General features: G+C 34.5%; 3 protein-coding genes across 6 annotated transcripts; all 3 read left to right on the plus strand.

Annotated features, from left to right (window-relative positions):
• The first annotated feature begins 642 nt into the window (after nt 1-642).
• On the plus strand, nt 643-1,334 carry LOC111306214 (uncharacterized). Its single transcript, XM_022904123.2, has one exon. The coding sequence runs from the start codon at nt 804-806 to the stop codon at nt 1,179-1,181; it is 378 nt and encodes a 125-aa protein (XP_022759858.2). The 5' UTR covers nt 643-803; the 3' UTR covers nt 1,182-1,334.
• Nucleotides 1,335-4,061: 2,727 nt separating this feature from the next.
• LOC111305554 (heat shock protein 90-6, mitochondrial-like) lies at nt 4,062-9,653 on the plus strand. Of its 3 annotated transcripts, none has more exons than XM_022903195.2 (20): nt 4,062-4,353; nt 4,645-4,839; nt 4,927-5,000; nt 5,449-5,574; nt 5,652-5,745; nt 5,828-5,911; nt 6,005-6,148; nt 6,238-6,351; nt 6,448-6,507; nt 6,596-6,670; nt 6,759-6,863; nt 7,090-7,230; nt 7,326-7,418; nt 7,525-7,602; nt 7,819-8,073; nt 8,167-8,269; nt 8,458-8,632; nt 8,713-8,818; nt 8,895-8,984; nt 9,211-9,653. In XM_022903195.2, the coding sequence occupies exons 1-20, from the start codon at nt 4,240-4,242 to the stop codon at nt 9,370-9,372; spliced, it is 2,388 nt and encodes a 795-aa protein (XP_022758930.2). In that variant the 5' UTR covers nt 4,062-4,239; the 3' UTR covers nt 9,373-9,653. The 3 variants fall into 3 exon arrangements, with proteins under 3 accessions (XP_022758930.2, XP_022758931.2, XP_022758932.2); XM_022903196.2 differs by having other exon boundaries at nt 6,599-6,670; XM_022903197.2 differs by having other exon boundaries at nt 4,121-4,353; nt 6,602-6,670.
• Nucleotides 9,654-10,679: 1,026 nt separating this feature from the next.
• LOC111305556 (OBERON-like protein) lies at nt 10,680-15,114 on the plus strand. 2 transcript variants are annotated; one of them, XM_022903198.2, is made up of 3 exons: nt 10,680-10,757; nt 11,495-12,648; nt 14,208-15,114. In XM_022903198.2, exons 2-3 carry the CDS (start codon nt 11,514-11,516, stop codon nt 14,822-14,824), a joined length of 1,752 nt encoding a protein of 583 aa, XP_022758933.1. In that variant the 5' UTR covers nt 10,680-10,757; nt 11,495-11,513; the 3' UTR covers nt 14,825-15,114. The 2 variants fall into 2 exon arrangements, with proteins under 2 accessions (XP_022758933.1, XP_089607263.1); XM_089751137.1 differs by lacking the exon at nt 10,680-10,757 and adding an exon at nt 11,039-11,167.
• Nucleotides 15,115-15,700: the final 586 nt, after the last annotated feature.

The following is a 15,700-nucleotide window of genomic DNA, read 5'->3' on the forward strand; positions in this document are numbered from 1 at the left end:
CAATTATCAAAATATAAATTCTGGTAATCTCGTATACCTGAAAAAAAAAAAAAAAAGGTCCAGAGTTGGACACTGGAACATTTTGTCTCCGTCTTTATCAATAAGTGTCGTGGTTTCTCTAATTCAGTTAATGTGTTTGCTGGGGCCTTATTGATTACAGTTAAGCCTCATCAGCTTCGGTTCATATAGATACAGGAAGAAAGAGGTAATGCTGGTGGGTTTCCTTTCTTTTTCCTCCATAAGCATTCAAGTAGTCTGATCAGAAACATAAAAATTCCGAAAATTATTCCTTCTGATCCTCTGTCCTTTTCCATACAACCAAGGCCATGGCCTTAAAAAAATATATATAAAAGTTAGTGATTTGAAAATAGATAAAAGAAATAATAAGCATCCAAACGTGCCGGTGAATGCACCATCTTCTCCGAAGCTAACTTGGTTTTTAAAGCCAAGCCAACCGCGCATTACCTAACCATTTATTCCCCACAATGCTCCCTTCCAAATGCTACTTCCCAATTGCATTTGGACTCTATCTCTCACGCTTATCCTCCGTCAGGAAAGTACTTTTCCCTACATATCCACCAACCCAACCCTGTCTAGACTAGCCTCAATACTCTTCTTCTTGGATTTTGCTGCACAGCAGCCGATTCTCCTTTATATTACATCACCCAGAATCATTTGGGATGGCAACAAAGATGTATACATTCATGTTGAACAGGAAATCACTTGACTATCTCCTATAAATACATCTGTATACCCCTCAAAAGCACCAACCACTTTCACAAAGGAAAAAGGCTTTTCCTATAATGGGTAGGCAAGGTGGTGATCCTACTATGGTTAGTTCCTCAATTGCCCTTTTGCAAGAAAGGTTTAGACAGCTGCAGAAGGTTAGAGAAAAGAGAGAGAAGAAAGAGCTTCTGAAACTATTCTCTGAATCCGGCCGAGCCAGCCCCATCATGCGCTATGAGCCCAACAGAATGTCCTTCCAACCTGAGGTGATTCTACCTTATAGGCCACCCCATCAGGATTCATTCTCTCTTGGACTGAATTCGCATAGCAGGCAAACCGATTTCAGAGCTATGGCAATCCCAACAGCAACAAGCTTATGGCCTAATAGTGCAGCCACTTCAAGCACTTCTAAAAATTTGGAGAATTCTGATGTTGATACTTCTCTTCATCTGTAGAGGAACCTTACTCTTATGTGTTTCATATATAGCTCTTTGTTAACCTACTCTCTTTCGTCCTTTTTTTCTCTTTTTTTGGTCTGTAAGAATGGAAGAGTAATAGAACTATATATTTACTGATAATATATATCGCTCGGAGCTTTTCAGATTGTTCATGGAATCAGAAAGACTGCATTCTGTTCTCTCTTAACTCTTGTAATTTCATTCATTTTTCCCACACATGTATGGGGTCTGATCAAATCTCTGTATTCATAACTATGGCGATAAAATTTAGCCATCTTCTTCATCTGTCATTCATTGATCATCAACAATTAACTGATACTCGATATATGAGCAACTGGAAGCCTGGAACAAAACAGACACTTATCAGATATACGGAAAATCTCAATATTCCATAGCTTTGCATAACAGGCTTATTCACTTTGCGGTGCGGCTTCAATGCAAATACGACAGTCATACACGATAACTTAGCTTCTTCATCTTAAAGAACCCATGATTTAAATTACTATAGGTAACGATGGAAGTTAAACTTTAGTAGCAAAACCATCTGATTATCAGAAAATGTGCAAAGATTTACAAGCAGAGAATTCTAATTTCAAGACCATCAATGCAATTTAATGGAAACGGCAGATTTTGTTTTAGGTTTTTGGCCCTTTAGTTAGAGGACAACAAAGGGTGTGGAGGGGATATTTTCTTTTTTCATATGAAATATTTGGTTGTTCTATAATGTAGAGCTTGCTTGTAGTGTAGTGGTAATGTTTTTGTGGCCTATAGTTGGTTTACACTTTCGGAGCTCTGTGTTTTTTTGCTGCTTGTAAAGTTGCTTGATGCGGTTGGTTCTGACTTTTAATGACATGCCGCCGGCGATTCTATGTTGCTTTTTTTTTTTTTTTCTTGTTTGACTGTTTTTTCTTTGTTTTTCTACGTTGGAACTTGTATAATTCATTTGATGCATACTTTTGTGGTATAAAAATAAAGTTGTTTCGTCGCTGAATCCATACATTTGGAAGGAAGCATTGACCTTCCACTCCACTTTTGTATCTTTGCCAGTGTTTGTTTCTTCGATTGATAATAAAGAGATCCTGATTTTTTAGACACCTGATGACCATCTTTCAACCACACATATTAATTCACCTGCTATCCTGCTCTAACTATTTCTTAATCATTTATAAATTTCCAAAGGTTAATGCACAAAGCCAACGATTCGGCCATCTCTCGTTACTAGAAATTGTGCACTACATAATGTATTGTAGCTGTTGTAACGTATTAGTATCAATGGTACAGTGGAGATGTATAGCTTGTTATGTTGAAGGTCATGTTTGGTGTATAAAATTATAGATCAAATAGAATAGGATAATAATTATCTTATATCATGTTTGATTTGTATATAAAAAAAATGATAAGATTACAAGAATGATTAATCATTTTTAAGATTACAAAAATGATTCAATCCTCCCCAAATAAAAAATATTATTTTTAATCAATAAGATTAAACTTATATATACAATTATACCCTTAAAAATTACATTAATAATTTAACTTATATAAACTTTAAAAAAAGATAATTTTGATGAAAAAATAAATTATCATATCCTAATTCTTACATACATCAAACACAAAATAAATAATATTATTTTATCTAATCCCATTCACAATATCATTTTATTTAATTTTATTATAATTTTATGCATGAAACATATTCTCATACTTTATATGTAAAAGTAAAATGATTATGACAAAAACCATGACTCTCTTCATTTTTATTTATCGAGATATTGATTTGAGTATTGAAATGCATTTTAAAATACAAATTATGACTTTATCTTGCAAGTCTTTTAATTGAATAACATCCATAATAATCACAACAAAATTGAATTTCAATGTAACTAAGAAGTTAGCACACGAAAGTTTATAAGCCATAGAACAAAATTAACTCTCTCTTGCTTTATAAAAGCCCAACCCTTTCTCAAAAATCCAATAAAGTCAACAATTTCAAGTCCTCACATTGCGATATAATTTCCATTAGAGTAGTAATTTAGATTTAAAGGGTTTTTATGGGTTTGTGATTAGAATTGCTATAGGTAGAGAGCAAGCATCAATTGGCCAATATTGTCATTCTTTACATTTTTCAAGTTTCAACCCCAGAATCTTCACATAAAATTCTGGGGCTCAAGGAAGAGAGAACGGACCCTCCAAAATCGATTGCTGGGTGTCAAGCAATCAAGATTTTATACAAACCTCCAACCAATGGTAAAGGCATGAGTTTAGCTGCTCGCTAGATCATTAATATCATTGATAGTGTTTTACGTATTATTCATTCATGTTCCAAGTAGGCAAACGATATTTACTAACTGGTTCGTACAATTGGACCCCTCCAAGACTTCAACTCAATATAATAACTTCATTTCAAAATTTATCATTACAATAAAAAAACATAAAGATTTTTTTTAATGGTATAGTCGCTTTACTTAGATTTTTCTACACCCTAATAATAATGAGAGTTTCAAATTTTTATTTTAAAAAATTTATTGGAATATAATTTTAGATACATATTTTAGTACTGAGTTTAATTTATCATTACAAAAGCTAATTTCATTTTCATCTTAAATTATCTATTAGAATGTAAGTAGAGGCCAATTAACATACTTATTGAACTAAGTTTTTATTAACTGGTTATATATATATATATATATATATATGGGATAGTTCTAAAGGTTGCGGTATGTTGCAGCCCACAGTTTTCCAGATTGGGCCGATCCATTTTTAATCTGTTTCAGAGCCTAATGTAAATGTACTTAAAAAAAAAATAAAAGAAAAAGTATTTGATGACGTGGTAGACTGAATTCACCGTAAATCCTCACTTGCCTAAATGACGAAAATACCCAAAAATTTGTTTGCCATTTTTCTCCAGAATCTTCCAAAAACCAGGTTTACCAGAGCAAAACCCTACTAAAACCCTCCCAATATAATTATCCCTCCCCTCATCCAACCAAACTCATTGAGTTATCATCCTCAACCCACCTAAAGCTAACTCACTGCTCGTCTCCTCTAATTCTGAATGATGCACCGTCTCTCCCGGCGTTCGGTCTCCGCCACCCTTCGCACCCCCACTATTCGTTACCGGATCGCTGTAGCGTCTCCAATCTCCTCGTCTACTACCATAACTGATTCGGTACTCTTTCTCATTTCTCCCGCCGTAAATCTTCATTTCGTTAAAAGTCTTATCTTTTTAAAAGTGTTTATTCTTCCTTTTTTTTTTGTTTAGTTTTGTGAGTGATGATTTGAAACTAATGGAAAAGTTCTTTTAAATTATTTTCTTTCTTATTTATTAATCGCATTTTCTTTATTGATAATGATTACTCAAAAGGATTTCTGAAATTATGTTCGTTCATGAAATATGCCAATTGGTTATTTTATTATAATATGATTTGTGTTTTATTAGTTTTATTTGATATGTGACCAGGCAGTGGGGAGTGATAATAACACCAGGTGGTACTCTGCAATAACTGGAGGGAAATGTAACACGGCCAGACATTCAGCTCACTTGAACTTGAAAAGTGGTTTGTTTTTGGGAAGCCGATATGAGTCAACTGCAGCAGCATCTGATTCGGCAAATCTACCTCAACCTCCAGCTGAGAAATATGAGTATCAAGCTGAGGTATTTTAGGGGGGACTTATATAAGTTCTTATTTAGAATTTTGATGAGTTTTTTTAATGATGTTACTGTTTCATACATGGTTGTCAGGTTAGTCGTCTCATGGATCTTATTGTCAACAGCTTGTACAGCAACAAAGAGGTGTTTCTTCGGGAGCTTATCAGGCATGTTTTGAGAATTTGTTTGTCCAAACTTGGATTTATTAAATTATGAAATCAGCATGTCAGTTATGTTGGACCATTATTATGAGATTGTTTGAACATGAACAATTTGAAAATTTGACTCTAAAGATTTAGACTTATATTATTACCCTATTCCATCCTAGATAGGCCAATCTGTGCATACTCTTTGCTTCCTCGCTGCATGAAATCCAAGATAACTATATATGGTTATTTTATCCCATCTGATCTGGTATAAGGACTATTGTAATGTCAGATCTTTTTTATTTTTTATTTCGAAGAGATGACAGTAATGCTTAGTTAATACCGAGTTGTCTTTGCAATAATCAAACTTTAAGATAAAGTTATATAAGAGTCTGTCTGATTCCATTACATAATGTTTGCTATCCTTAAATCTTTTTTTTTTTTTGAAATTATGAATTTGTTTCCACAGCAATGCAAGTGATGCCTTGGACAAGTTGCGGTATCTAAGTGTTACAGATCCTCAGCTTTTAAAGGATGCTGTTGATCTTAACATACGTATCCAAACTGACAAAGACAATGGGATAATAACTATTACGTAAGTGTATGAGCTTTAAGATGCTTTGGTGAGGAATTTTTTTAGCAATGCTTGTAATGCTACTTTGTATTCTATAGTGACTCAGGCATTGGTATGACACGACAAGAGCTTGTAGATTGTCTCGGAACAATTGCACAGAGTGGAACTGCAAAGTTCTTGAAGGCTGTGAAGGTCTAATAATTAAGTTAACATTTTATTTCCTGATTCTAGGCTCATATGATAATGGGCTTTAAGAAAATGTACAAATTTACAGGAAAGCAAGGATGCTGGTACGGACAACAATTTGATTGGTCAGTTTGGTGTTGGCTTTTATTCAGCATTTTTGGTTTCTGATAAGGTATTTAGTTAACCTATTATTTTTATCATCTTAACACGTGAATTCAGAAGTTCTCTTAGTGGCAGTTGCTCATGTAATTCATTGTTATTGTAGGTTGTCGTCTCAACAAAGAGTCCAAAATCTGATAGACAATATGTATGGGAAGGAGAGGCAAATGCTAGCTCCTTTACTATACGGGAGGAGACAAACCCAGAAAATCTCATTCCTAGAGGAACACGCCTTACATTGTATCTTAAGGTCTCTTTAAGTAACAAAGAATATTTAGTACCTTTATTTGTTAAGTCTTAAACTTATCTCTTGTTTCTTATTTGTCCATGTACTTTCAGCATGATGAAAAAGGTTTTGCCCATCCAGAACGGATTCAAAAGCTTGTGAAGAACTATTCACAGTTTGTATCATTCCCAATTTACACGTGGCAGGAAAAGGGTATCACTAAAGAGGTGCTGTCAACATGATGTCAACATTTGCATTTTTCTTGACAAAAGTCATCAACTAGTTTTTGGGATAACGAATCTGTTATGCTTGGCTTATCACAGGTTGAAGTTGATGAGGACCCAGTTGAAGCCAATGAGGCTAACCAAGATGAAAAAGTTGAGGTGGTTACCTTTTTTTTTAGTGTTATCATCTACTGGCTGATTAGCAACATGCTTGTGATTGATTTTTTTTTTTACTTTGATGTAACAGAAGAAGAAGAAAACAAAAAAAGTTGTTGAGAGGTTCTGGGATTGGGAGCTCGCAAATGAGACTCAACCAATTTGGGTGAGTTTTAGAATTGCTCAAGTTTCAGTTTTTTGCATTTTTGAAATGTTTTATATTCGACTAATTTTATATAATTTTATCTTTACAGCTTCGCAACCCCAAGGAGGTGACAACGGAGGAATACAATGAGTTCTACAAGAAAACTTTTAATGAATACTCGGATCCATTAGCATCATCACACTTCACAACTGAGGTAATAACAGTGATTATTGTTTAGTGGGAAGTTATTTGAATCAACTTTGAAAACTTTCTGCAGTCTCTTATGGATTCAATTGTCTAAGTTTATTGGAACTACACTGTGGCTTTAATGTCCTTTGAAGATAATACTGTTGAAAATATATGCAACCGTAACATGGGACTTGCATCACTTTTCCAGTTTTTTTATTTCATTTTGTAAGTTATAAACATTGTTTTTACAGGGTGAGGTGGAGTTTCGTTCTGTACTCTATGTTCCAGCCGTTTCTCCTATGGGAAGGGATGACATAATCAATTCCAAGACGAAGAATATAAGACTCTATGTTAAAAGGGTCTTCATTTCAGATGATTTTGATGGAGAATTGGTAATCGGATGTCTCTCCTTAATGCATGAAAGGAATATACTTGATTGAAATGTAATCTGACTTGTGCATACCTTCTTGTGTTCTTGGTTGAATAGTTCCCTCGATATCTAAGCTTTGTCAAGGGTGTTGTGGACTCAAATGACCTTCCACTCAATGTCTCACGTGAGATTCTTCAAGAAAGTCGCATTGTACGTCTGATAATTTTTTTCCTGAGAATTATTGTTCAATGTTGAAAAAACAATTTCTTTTTCTTAGTTGAAATCTTCTAACTATAACTTTGTGCTGTTCTTGAAGGTCCGAATCATGAGGAAACGTTTGGTCCGAAAAGCCTTTGACATGATTCTAGGAATATCATTGAGTGAAAATAAAGGAGTATGCATAATATTTTTTACTTGTCTCCTCATTGTCTGCCTCCTCCCCCCCCCCCCCCTCCATCCCTTATGTGACTGTGCAAGTATATTTGCTGTAAAGAGAAACTTAAACAAAGCATGGCTAATAATGAAATTTATTTTTGTCATTTTGTGAGTGAATTTATCAGTTCCTCATGCCATTTTGCTTTAGTATGCTTAATATGTGCTTGCATTGTAGGATTATGAGACATTTTGGGAGAATTTCGGAAAACATTTGAAATTGGGATGCATAGAAGACCGTGAAAATCACAAGCGTCTTGCACCATTGCTTAGATTCTTTTCTTCCCAAAGTGAGGATGAGATGATTAGCTTGGATGAGTATGTTGAGAACATGAAACCTGAGCAGAAGGATATCTATTACATTGCTGCTGACAGTGTGAGCAGTGCTCGAAATGCTCCTTTCCTGGAGAGACTTCTTGAGAAGGATCTTGAAGTACATCTCTTTCTTCTTTGAAAATCAAAATGAATACTGACCATATTTCTTGTGCTTCATTTTCAATTAATTTTTTGGGTGCCATCTTCCTAGGTGCTCTATTTGGTAGATCCTATTGATGAGGTTGCCATTCAAAATCTGAAATCTTACAAGGAGAAGAATTTTGTAGACATTAGCAAAGAAGATTTGGATTTAGGTTAGTGTGTGAGATCTACTTATTCTCATGAAGTTCTACAGTCAGCATTGGTTGGCTATCTAAAGCTTTCGTTCTTGCCTATACCAGCTTACTCTTGTGAATTACTTGGCAGTTAGAACAATAATTCTCTTAATGCTAGTCATGGTTTACCCATATTTTTAATATTTTTAGATGTCTCATTTCTGTAGGCGATAAGAACGAGGAAAAAGAGAAAGTAATCAAAGAGGAATTTGGCAAAACTTGTGATTGGATTAAGAAGCGGTTGGGTGAAAAAGTTGCCAATGTCCAAATCTCAAACCGTCTGAGTTCATCACCCTGTGTTTTGGTATCTGGGAAGTTTGGTTGGTCTGCCAACATGGAGAGGTGAATATCCTCTTGTTTAATCTGCTTTTGGGATAAGAATTTTCTTTAGCATCAGTTAACATGAACTGATTGTTTTCCAGACTAATGAAGGCACAAACTGTCGGTGATACCTCTACTTTGGAGTTCATGAAGGGGAGAAGAGTGTTTGAGATCAATCCTGAGCACCCAATTATTGGAGAATTAAATGTACGTTGATGAACAGTAAACTTAATCTCAACCCCACCCATTATCATTTAATGGTAACTTCTTATACTCTCTGCAGGCTGCATTCAAGAGCAACCCAGATGATGAAGATGCCTTGAGAGCTATAGATCTTTTGTATGATGCAGCACTTGTTTCTAGTGGTTACACTGTGAGTTTTTTCACACATAATTATTTTCTGTGAGAAGAATATTATATTACATTAATTTATTCCATAGACTGAAGATGCCTTAACCTTTTGAGCTTTGTGGAATGGAAGTTAAAGATCTGAAAGTTTTTTAGTCATTGATTGTTGGAAACATGCCACTCTTATTGTGAAAGTGTTGATGCTCCTTATATGTATAGTGCTGTTATAATCTTGATGTGATTTTATGCAGCCTGACAATCCAGCACAGCTCAGTGGTAAGATATATGAGATGATGGGAATGGCTATTTCGGGTAAATGGTCAACATCTGATGTCCAGCATCCGGTGCCTCCCCACACCGAGACATTGGAAGCTGAGGTGGTTGAGCCAGTTGAAGCTGGTGGTCAGAAATGAAAAGTTTATGAAAGTTGTTCTTCCATATGAACATATACTTTGGTTAACAAGTATCAGATGTATTTTGGATGATTAGAATTCAGTTTAAAACAGCTAGAGGAGAGGTAGAAACCATCCACCAAATCATTTTCCTTTTTTATTGGGCTGGAAATTATCTAATCATCTTTTTAACTTCTATCTTTCACTTCTAAAGATTTCCGGAATGAATGCACTGTGTCTAATTTGTATGGACTGTACCAAACTATCGCAAATGTTCACTTATATATTACATTTTTCTTTCATTTTCTTTCCTTCTTTTTTTTTTTTCTTTTAATTTAGTACTTATTCTACAATATATTAATGTAATCTTAACATACCAAAATAGGCAACTAATAACATATAAATATAATATACTGATGTGAATTGGGATAAAAAAAAAAAAGGAAATAATTATTAAGGATATTATATTAAAATTTGTATGTAATAAAAATTTTAAATTATTTTAAATTTATAAAATTAATAAATAATTGAAATTTTATTCATTTTTGGAAGCAAATAATAATTTTGTTAATAAATAATTAAAAATTAATAATAATAAATCCATTATATAATAAATTGTATATAACTTAATTCACAATATAATAAAAAAATTTATTTATTTATTATTATTTAATAAAATTTATTTATTATATTAAATTAATAAAATTATTTCATAATTTTTAAATAAAAATAAAAAATAAATTATAAAGATATTTTTATTTTTGTAATATAAAATGAAAGACCAAAAAAAACAAAATTGCCATCCATTTCCCATTGGACCAAAATCCATTAGTGGAAAAACAAGGTTGAACTCCCCAATCGTGTTGCTGTTAGGACATTCAAAATGGATGTCTAGTGTCAACTGACACAAATTTTGTTAATAATGTCATTTAGTTGCTTATGAATTCAAACTTATCCTTAATCAAATCCAATATATTTTTAAAATAAAAAAATAATAAATACAAGTGTTGATGAAAAATAAAATTTGTTTAAATAAATAATTTATTTAATTACTTTAAGATTATTTTAATTAAGAATTTTAAAAATATTTTAATATATAATTCTTTTTAAAAATTACCGACAGATGGCAGTATTTATTAAAAGACTACAATCGTTGCATTTTTTTATTTTATTTTCCTTTTGACTTTTCTTCATTATTAAAAGTAGGGGCACTCTAAGCTTTTAAAATTACGTCTTTAACCCTACAACGGCACTACCGTTGCATATCCAGGAGAGAAAGTGAGCCCTTGGATCAATAAAAGGCCATAATCAAAATTCCCCATTTCCTCGAACGACTGTCGACTCTGGTCAATCTCTCCTTCTGCAGTCTCCGCCGATCGGACCTTTCAACCCTATCTTCGTTAAGGGTGATAACCTTTCCTTCAATTTTAGTTCTTTCATGATTTTAATTTCATTTTGAGTTTTCGACCTTGTTTGATTTGCGAAATTTGTTGGTTTCTGGTTTTAGGTTTCTCGATTATGTACACATTTCTTACTTGGTTGACTTTGGAATTTGTGATTTTTGGCTAGGTTTGACTTAGATTAGGGTTTTGACCCATCTAACCATGTAGTTGACTGTACGAGATCAGAAGGATTTTGTTTGAAAGGAACGAATTTAGGGTGGTTTTGAAAACCCTCAAGTGCTGGGATGTTGACATGAATTTGAAGTTTTGGATTAATTTTTTTGGTCAATTGAGTTGGGATCATGGAGTAAAGCTGGATTAAAAACTTCCCAGAATTAATTTTTGGGCCTCTAAGGATTGAGACGAGAGAAATGGTTATCTATAATATTTACTGTTTTAAATGTAATTTTGTAGTGCTGAAATGCTTGATCTTAGTTTTATATGGAACAATCATATTGGAATAGTATTACTTGTTAAATTGTTATCCAGGTCTTTATTTACAACAATTATGGTTTTTTTTCTTACTATTTGCATATAATTTGAAGCAATTTTGGAAGAAGTAAAAGAGAAAATAGCAAAACTCAAGCAGGAGCTGTACTAGAAAGAAGCTTAAATTTTTTTTTTTTTATTATTATTATTATTATTATTATTATTATAAATTGTGCTAGATGATGATTTGTTGAATTTGCTTTTATTTGCAGAGTAATCTAGATTTTATTGATGGGAACATCATCTGGTTCTAACATTAACCACCAGTATTCATCCAAGATGTTGCCCCCACGTCAACAACCACGACCAGGGAGCTTACAAACTTCATTGTCCTTGGTCTCCTCAGATCCTCGCTTGTCACCTGATATCCAAGAACCTAGATCAAACTCAGATAATATTCATGAGTCTCCTACTGAGAGTGCTAGTTCACGAGAGACTTGGCCTACTGCTGATGCTGTCACAGCAAAGAAGATGGAAAATGGAAAAACTGAAAATGATTGCCATGAGCATTCTGTCATTCGTCGTGTTTCTAGTGCTGATAAGATAACTCTTCATGACATTGCAAGAGAAAGAGTTGATGTTATCTCTGAAAAGATGCATCACCTACCTGATGAGTTTCTAGATGAGCTAAAGAATCAACTCAAGGCTATTCTGGAAGGTAATGGTGGTTCACAAAACAGGGAAGAGTTTTTGATTCTGCAGAAGCTTGTTCAAAGTAGATCTGATTTAACTGCAAAGACATTGATTAGAGCGCACCGGGCACAGCTTGAAATCCTTGTTGCAATAAATATGGGAATTCAGGCTTTCTTGCATCCAAACATCAGTCTATCCCAAACTTCTCTCATTGAAGTTTTTGTGTACAAAAGATGCAGAAATATAGCATGTCAAAACCAGCTACCTGCAGATGACTGCACCTGTGATATATGTGCCAACAGGAATGGTTTTTGCAATCTTTGTATGTGTGTTATCTGCAACAAGTTTGATTTTGAAGTAAATACCTGCCGCTGGATTGGTTGTGATTTGTGTTCCCACTGGACTCATACTGATTGTGCTATTCGTGATGGGCAAATTTGTATGGGTCCTGTTAAAAGTGGAGCAGGTCCTACTGAAATGCTTTTCCGCTGCCGAGCTTGCAATCGAACATCCGAGCTGTTAGGTTGGGTTAAAGATGTCTTCTCACATTGTGCTCCAGCCTGGGATAGGGAGGCTCTTGTGAGAGAACTTGATTTTGTCAGTAGGATTTTTCGTGGAAGTGATGATCCCAGAGGGAAGAAACTCTTTCGGAAGTGTGAGGATCTTTTAGAAAAAATGAGGGGTGGACTAGCAGAGTCCGCAGCTTGCAGATCAATATTACTATTTTTCCAAGGTACAATGTCTGCTAATTATTTAATTATCTTTGAAAATATCATGTGAAACTTTTTTGTTAGCCCATGAAAAATGTTTGGGGGATGAAAAATACACTCAGTTATGCATTTATTTTTCTTTCAGTGGCATTTGATGAACTTGCAAGTAATTTTCATACTTAATTCTGAATAATCATTTATTTATAAACCTTCAGAGTTTCCTGCTTGTCCTCAGATGATCATGTCATACATTATAACTGCCATACTGCTTTTATCACAACCCTGATTTGGGCAGGTGCTTTTTGTTTGGTGCCTTAAGTTTTTAGGACAGGAAAGTTTGAATTGGTGGATTTATAAATTCTACTTGCACAGTGCATGTGATTTTTCTTGTTTTGTGTAGGCTTATTAGTTTCAAAATTTTTTGTCTTCAGCTTTGATATGTGTGATAATCTTGCTGAAATTATCCATGCCCTTTTGGAGAAATTTGCACTTCTGTTTGTGATTCAAATAAATGAAAGCCTCTATTCTATTTTTGGTTGGGATCTTTAACTCCAGACTTGACATAGGATAGCAAAGGAGGGTTGTATAAAATAGGCAAAGTTGATCATGAGCTATGTGTTGTAATTTTAGGACTTAGTTGGATTAGAAAAAGATAATTTGGGGTTTGACTGTTTCTGTTAGATGGAAAAGATTCAATCTTGACAGCTGCAAGCAAATGGAAAGGAACAAACTTGCCCACTGCTCCGGTTGTGAACAGTCTCTGTAGACAGTAACTTGGGGTTGGGTTGAAATGGTGATAGTAATTTTTTTGTGGATTAGGCCTGCTTTAGATTTTCAAGTAAGATTTAGGACTGCTTGTTGGGTTTGGTTGATGGGATGTCTGCTTGAGAGTTCAAGTAAGATTTAGGACTGCCTGTTAGGTTTGGCTGATGTGGATATCTGCTTGAGTGTTTCAAGTAAGGTTTTTTTCGTGACAGTTTCAAGATTTAGGACTGCTTATTAGGCTTGGTTGATTTGGATATCTGCTCGAGAGTTTCAAGTAAGATTTAGGACTGCTTATTAGGTTTGGCTGATCTGGATATCTGCTTGAGAGTTTCAAGTAAGATTTAAGACAGACTATTTTAGAAAAAAATGCTGGAAATTTGGGAAGAAGAAGATAAAGATCGAGACTTCATAAGTAAATTTCCTATTTTATTTTTATTGCAAAATCCCAAAGGCTTCAGTTTCTATAATTGTTTCGCACAGTCATAAGAAGAGCATAATAGCATCTAAAATTCTCATAGTACAGAGGCTTCTACTACTAGTTTAAGGACTTGGATTCCAAAGTAGAAGGTACAAAGAGCGAATTCCCGAGAATTGTTAGGCTTGGAATAAAAAAAGACTCAAAAAGTCTGCAATTTTCAGTAAATTTAGAAATGAACTTGGGTAAATGAGTATGAGATAAAAGAAAGATCATGAGTTTCAGATATTCATGACATTTAATCTTGACTCTTCTTGAACTTTTTGTTCTCTGAATCAATAATTTTGTGTTGCATGAAAGTTCTCTTTTTTGTTTTAAATCATTGTTATTCCTTTTGTATAGAGCTTGATATGGATTCTCCAACAAGCCTGGAAAATGGGGAAAGTGGGCGGTTGATAGCACCACAAGAGGCATGCAATCGAATTGCAGATGTAGTGCAGGAGGCCATTAGGAAGATGGAAATGGTAGCTGATGAGAAGATGAGGATGTACAAAAAAGCTCGCTTGGCTCTTGATGCTTGTGACCAGGAGCTCAAGGACAAGGCCAAGGAAGTAGAGGAACTGAAGCTGGAGAGACAAAAAAAGAAAATGCAGATAGAAGAGCTGGAGAGAATTGTAAGGCTTAAACAAGCAGAGGCAGATATGTTCCAGCTTAAGGCCAATGAGGCAAAACGAGAGGCTGAGAGGCTTCAAAGAATTGCCCTTGCGAAGTCAGATAAATCGGAGGAAGAGTATGCTAGCAGTTACCTGAAACTTCGCTTGAGTGAGGCAGAGGCTGAGAAGCAATATTTGTTTGAAAAGATAAAGCTGCAGGAGAGCTCACGTGCATCACAGAGCAGTAGTGGAGGCGATCCTTCTTCACAGGTGTTGATGTTTTCCAAAATCCATGATCTGCTCAATGGATACTCCAAGACAGAGGCCCAGCCAAATGAGCACCACAGTTTTAGAACGAATCCCTAATGATATCTGAATGGGACGTTATTTATTGAAGCAAAAGCTGTGCGAGTTAGAATATGTTGCTTTGCTGGTAAATTAGAGTGTTACGATTTGCTACTTCATTTAATCTATGAACCGTCAATCAATGTCAGTTATTTTATTATCTTGTAAAAGCAATTGGTAGAAGTTAATTAGGTTTCTTTTGTAAATTATCAGGGTGAGTATCATAATATGTTGTCCTTATGGGTGAACTTACTCTTCTGTGGCTGTTATGTTCAATGAGAATGCTCCGGCTTCATGTATTTGCAATTTCATGTTAATGTGTTTTAACAGCAACTTTGTTTGGCGACTAACAGCAACATGCATGCAACTCTTAAATGTTTTATTATTGTTACGGAGAGTATATAATTTAAGGGGCGACATATAATATATATATATATATATATATATATATATATCGTAGTTTCAACAGTACAAGAATTGATTTATTTTGTTAATACATGATGATGCTCCATAAATTTTGTTATACCTACCTGGCTTGAAATAATACAATTTCCATGAGCATTTATTTTTCGTTACAGCACTTTTGAATTGGTTCAGTGCAGAGTAAGAACTCGTTTCAGGTGAAATGGAGTTAATTTTGCCTTTGTCGTGGGCTTTCAGAGAACTCCCGAGCTCATCATGTGCAGGGAGATTGATGAGTAAGCTTCCTGAGAATGAACCAATGCTGTCAAATGTGATCAGCTTTGCTGATTCCATTAAGTTTTTCAGAGAATTAGTTACATCCATCTGGAGCCATAATGATGAATTCTTGCGTTGGTTCACCATCATGCCTCATCTTTCTTCGTGGATACTGTAGTATTGAAAAATGGAAGCTGTTGAAATTGGATGACAGAAAAA

Source organism: Durio zibethinus, chromosome 21 (assembly GCF_047325235.1).
Source record: "Durio zibethinus cultivar Kanyao isolate XHJ-2024 chromosome 21, ASM4732523v1, whole genome shotgun sequence".
In the NCBI taxonomy this organism is placed as follows: domain Eukaryota; kingdom Viridiplantae; phylum Streptophyta; class Magnoliopsida; order Malvales; family Malvaceae; genus Durio; species Durio zibethinus.

Bases quoted from the DNA above. Each gene is read 5' to 3' on its own strand.
- LOC111305554 (XM_022903195.2), top strand. From the start codon at position 4,240: ATGATGCACCGTCTCTCCCGGCGTTCGGTCTCCGCCACCCTTCGCACC. The intron at 5,001-5,448 runs GCATGTTTTGAG...TTGTTTCCACAG, and splicing joins TTTCTTCGGGAGCTTATCAG to CAATGCAAGTGATGCCTTGG. The intron at 5,575-5,651 runs GTAAGTGTATGA...TGTATTCTATAG, and splicing joins AATGGGATAATAACTATTAC to TGACTCAGGCATTGGTATGA.
- LOC111305556 (XM_022903198.2), top strand. From the start codon at position 11,514: ATGGGAACATCATCTGGTTCTAACATTAACCACCAGTATTCATCCAAG. The intron at 12,649-14,207 runs GTACAATGTCTG...CCTTTTGTATAG, and splicing joins AATATTACTATTTTTCCAAG to AGCTTGATATGGATTCTCCA.
- LOC111306214 (XM_022904123.2), top strand. From the start codon at position 804: ATGGGTAGGCAAGGTGGTGATCCTACTATGGTTAGTTCCTCAATTGCC.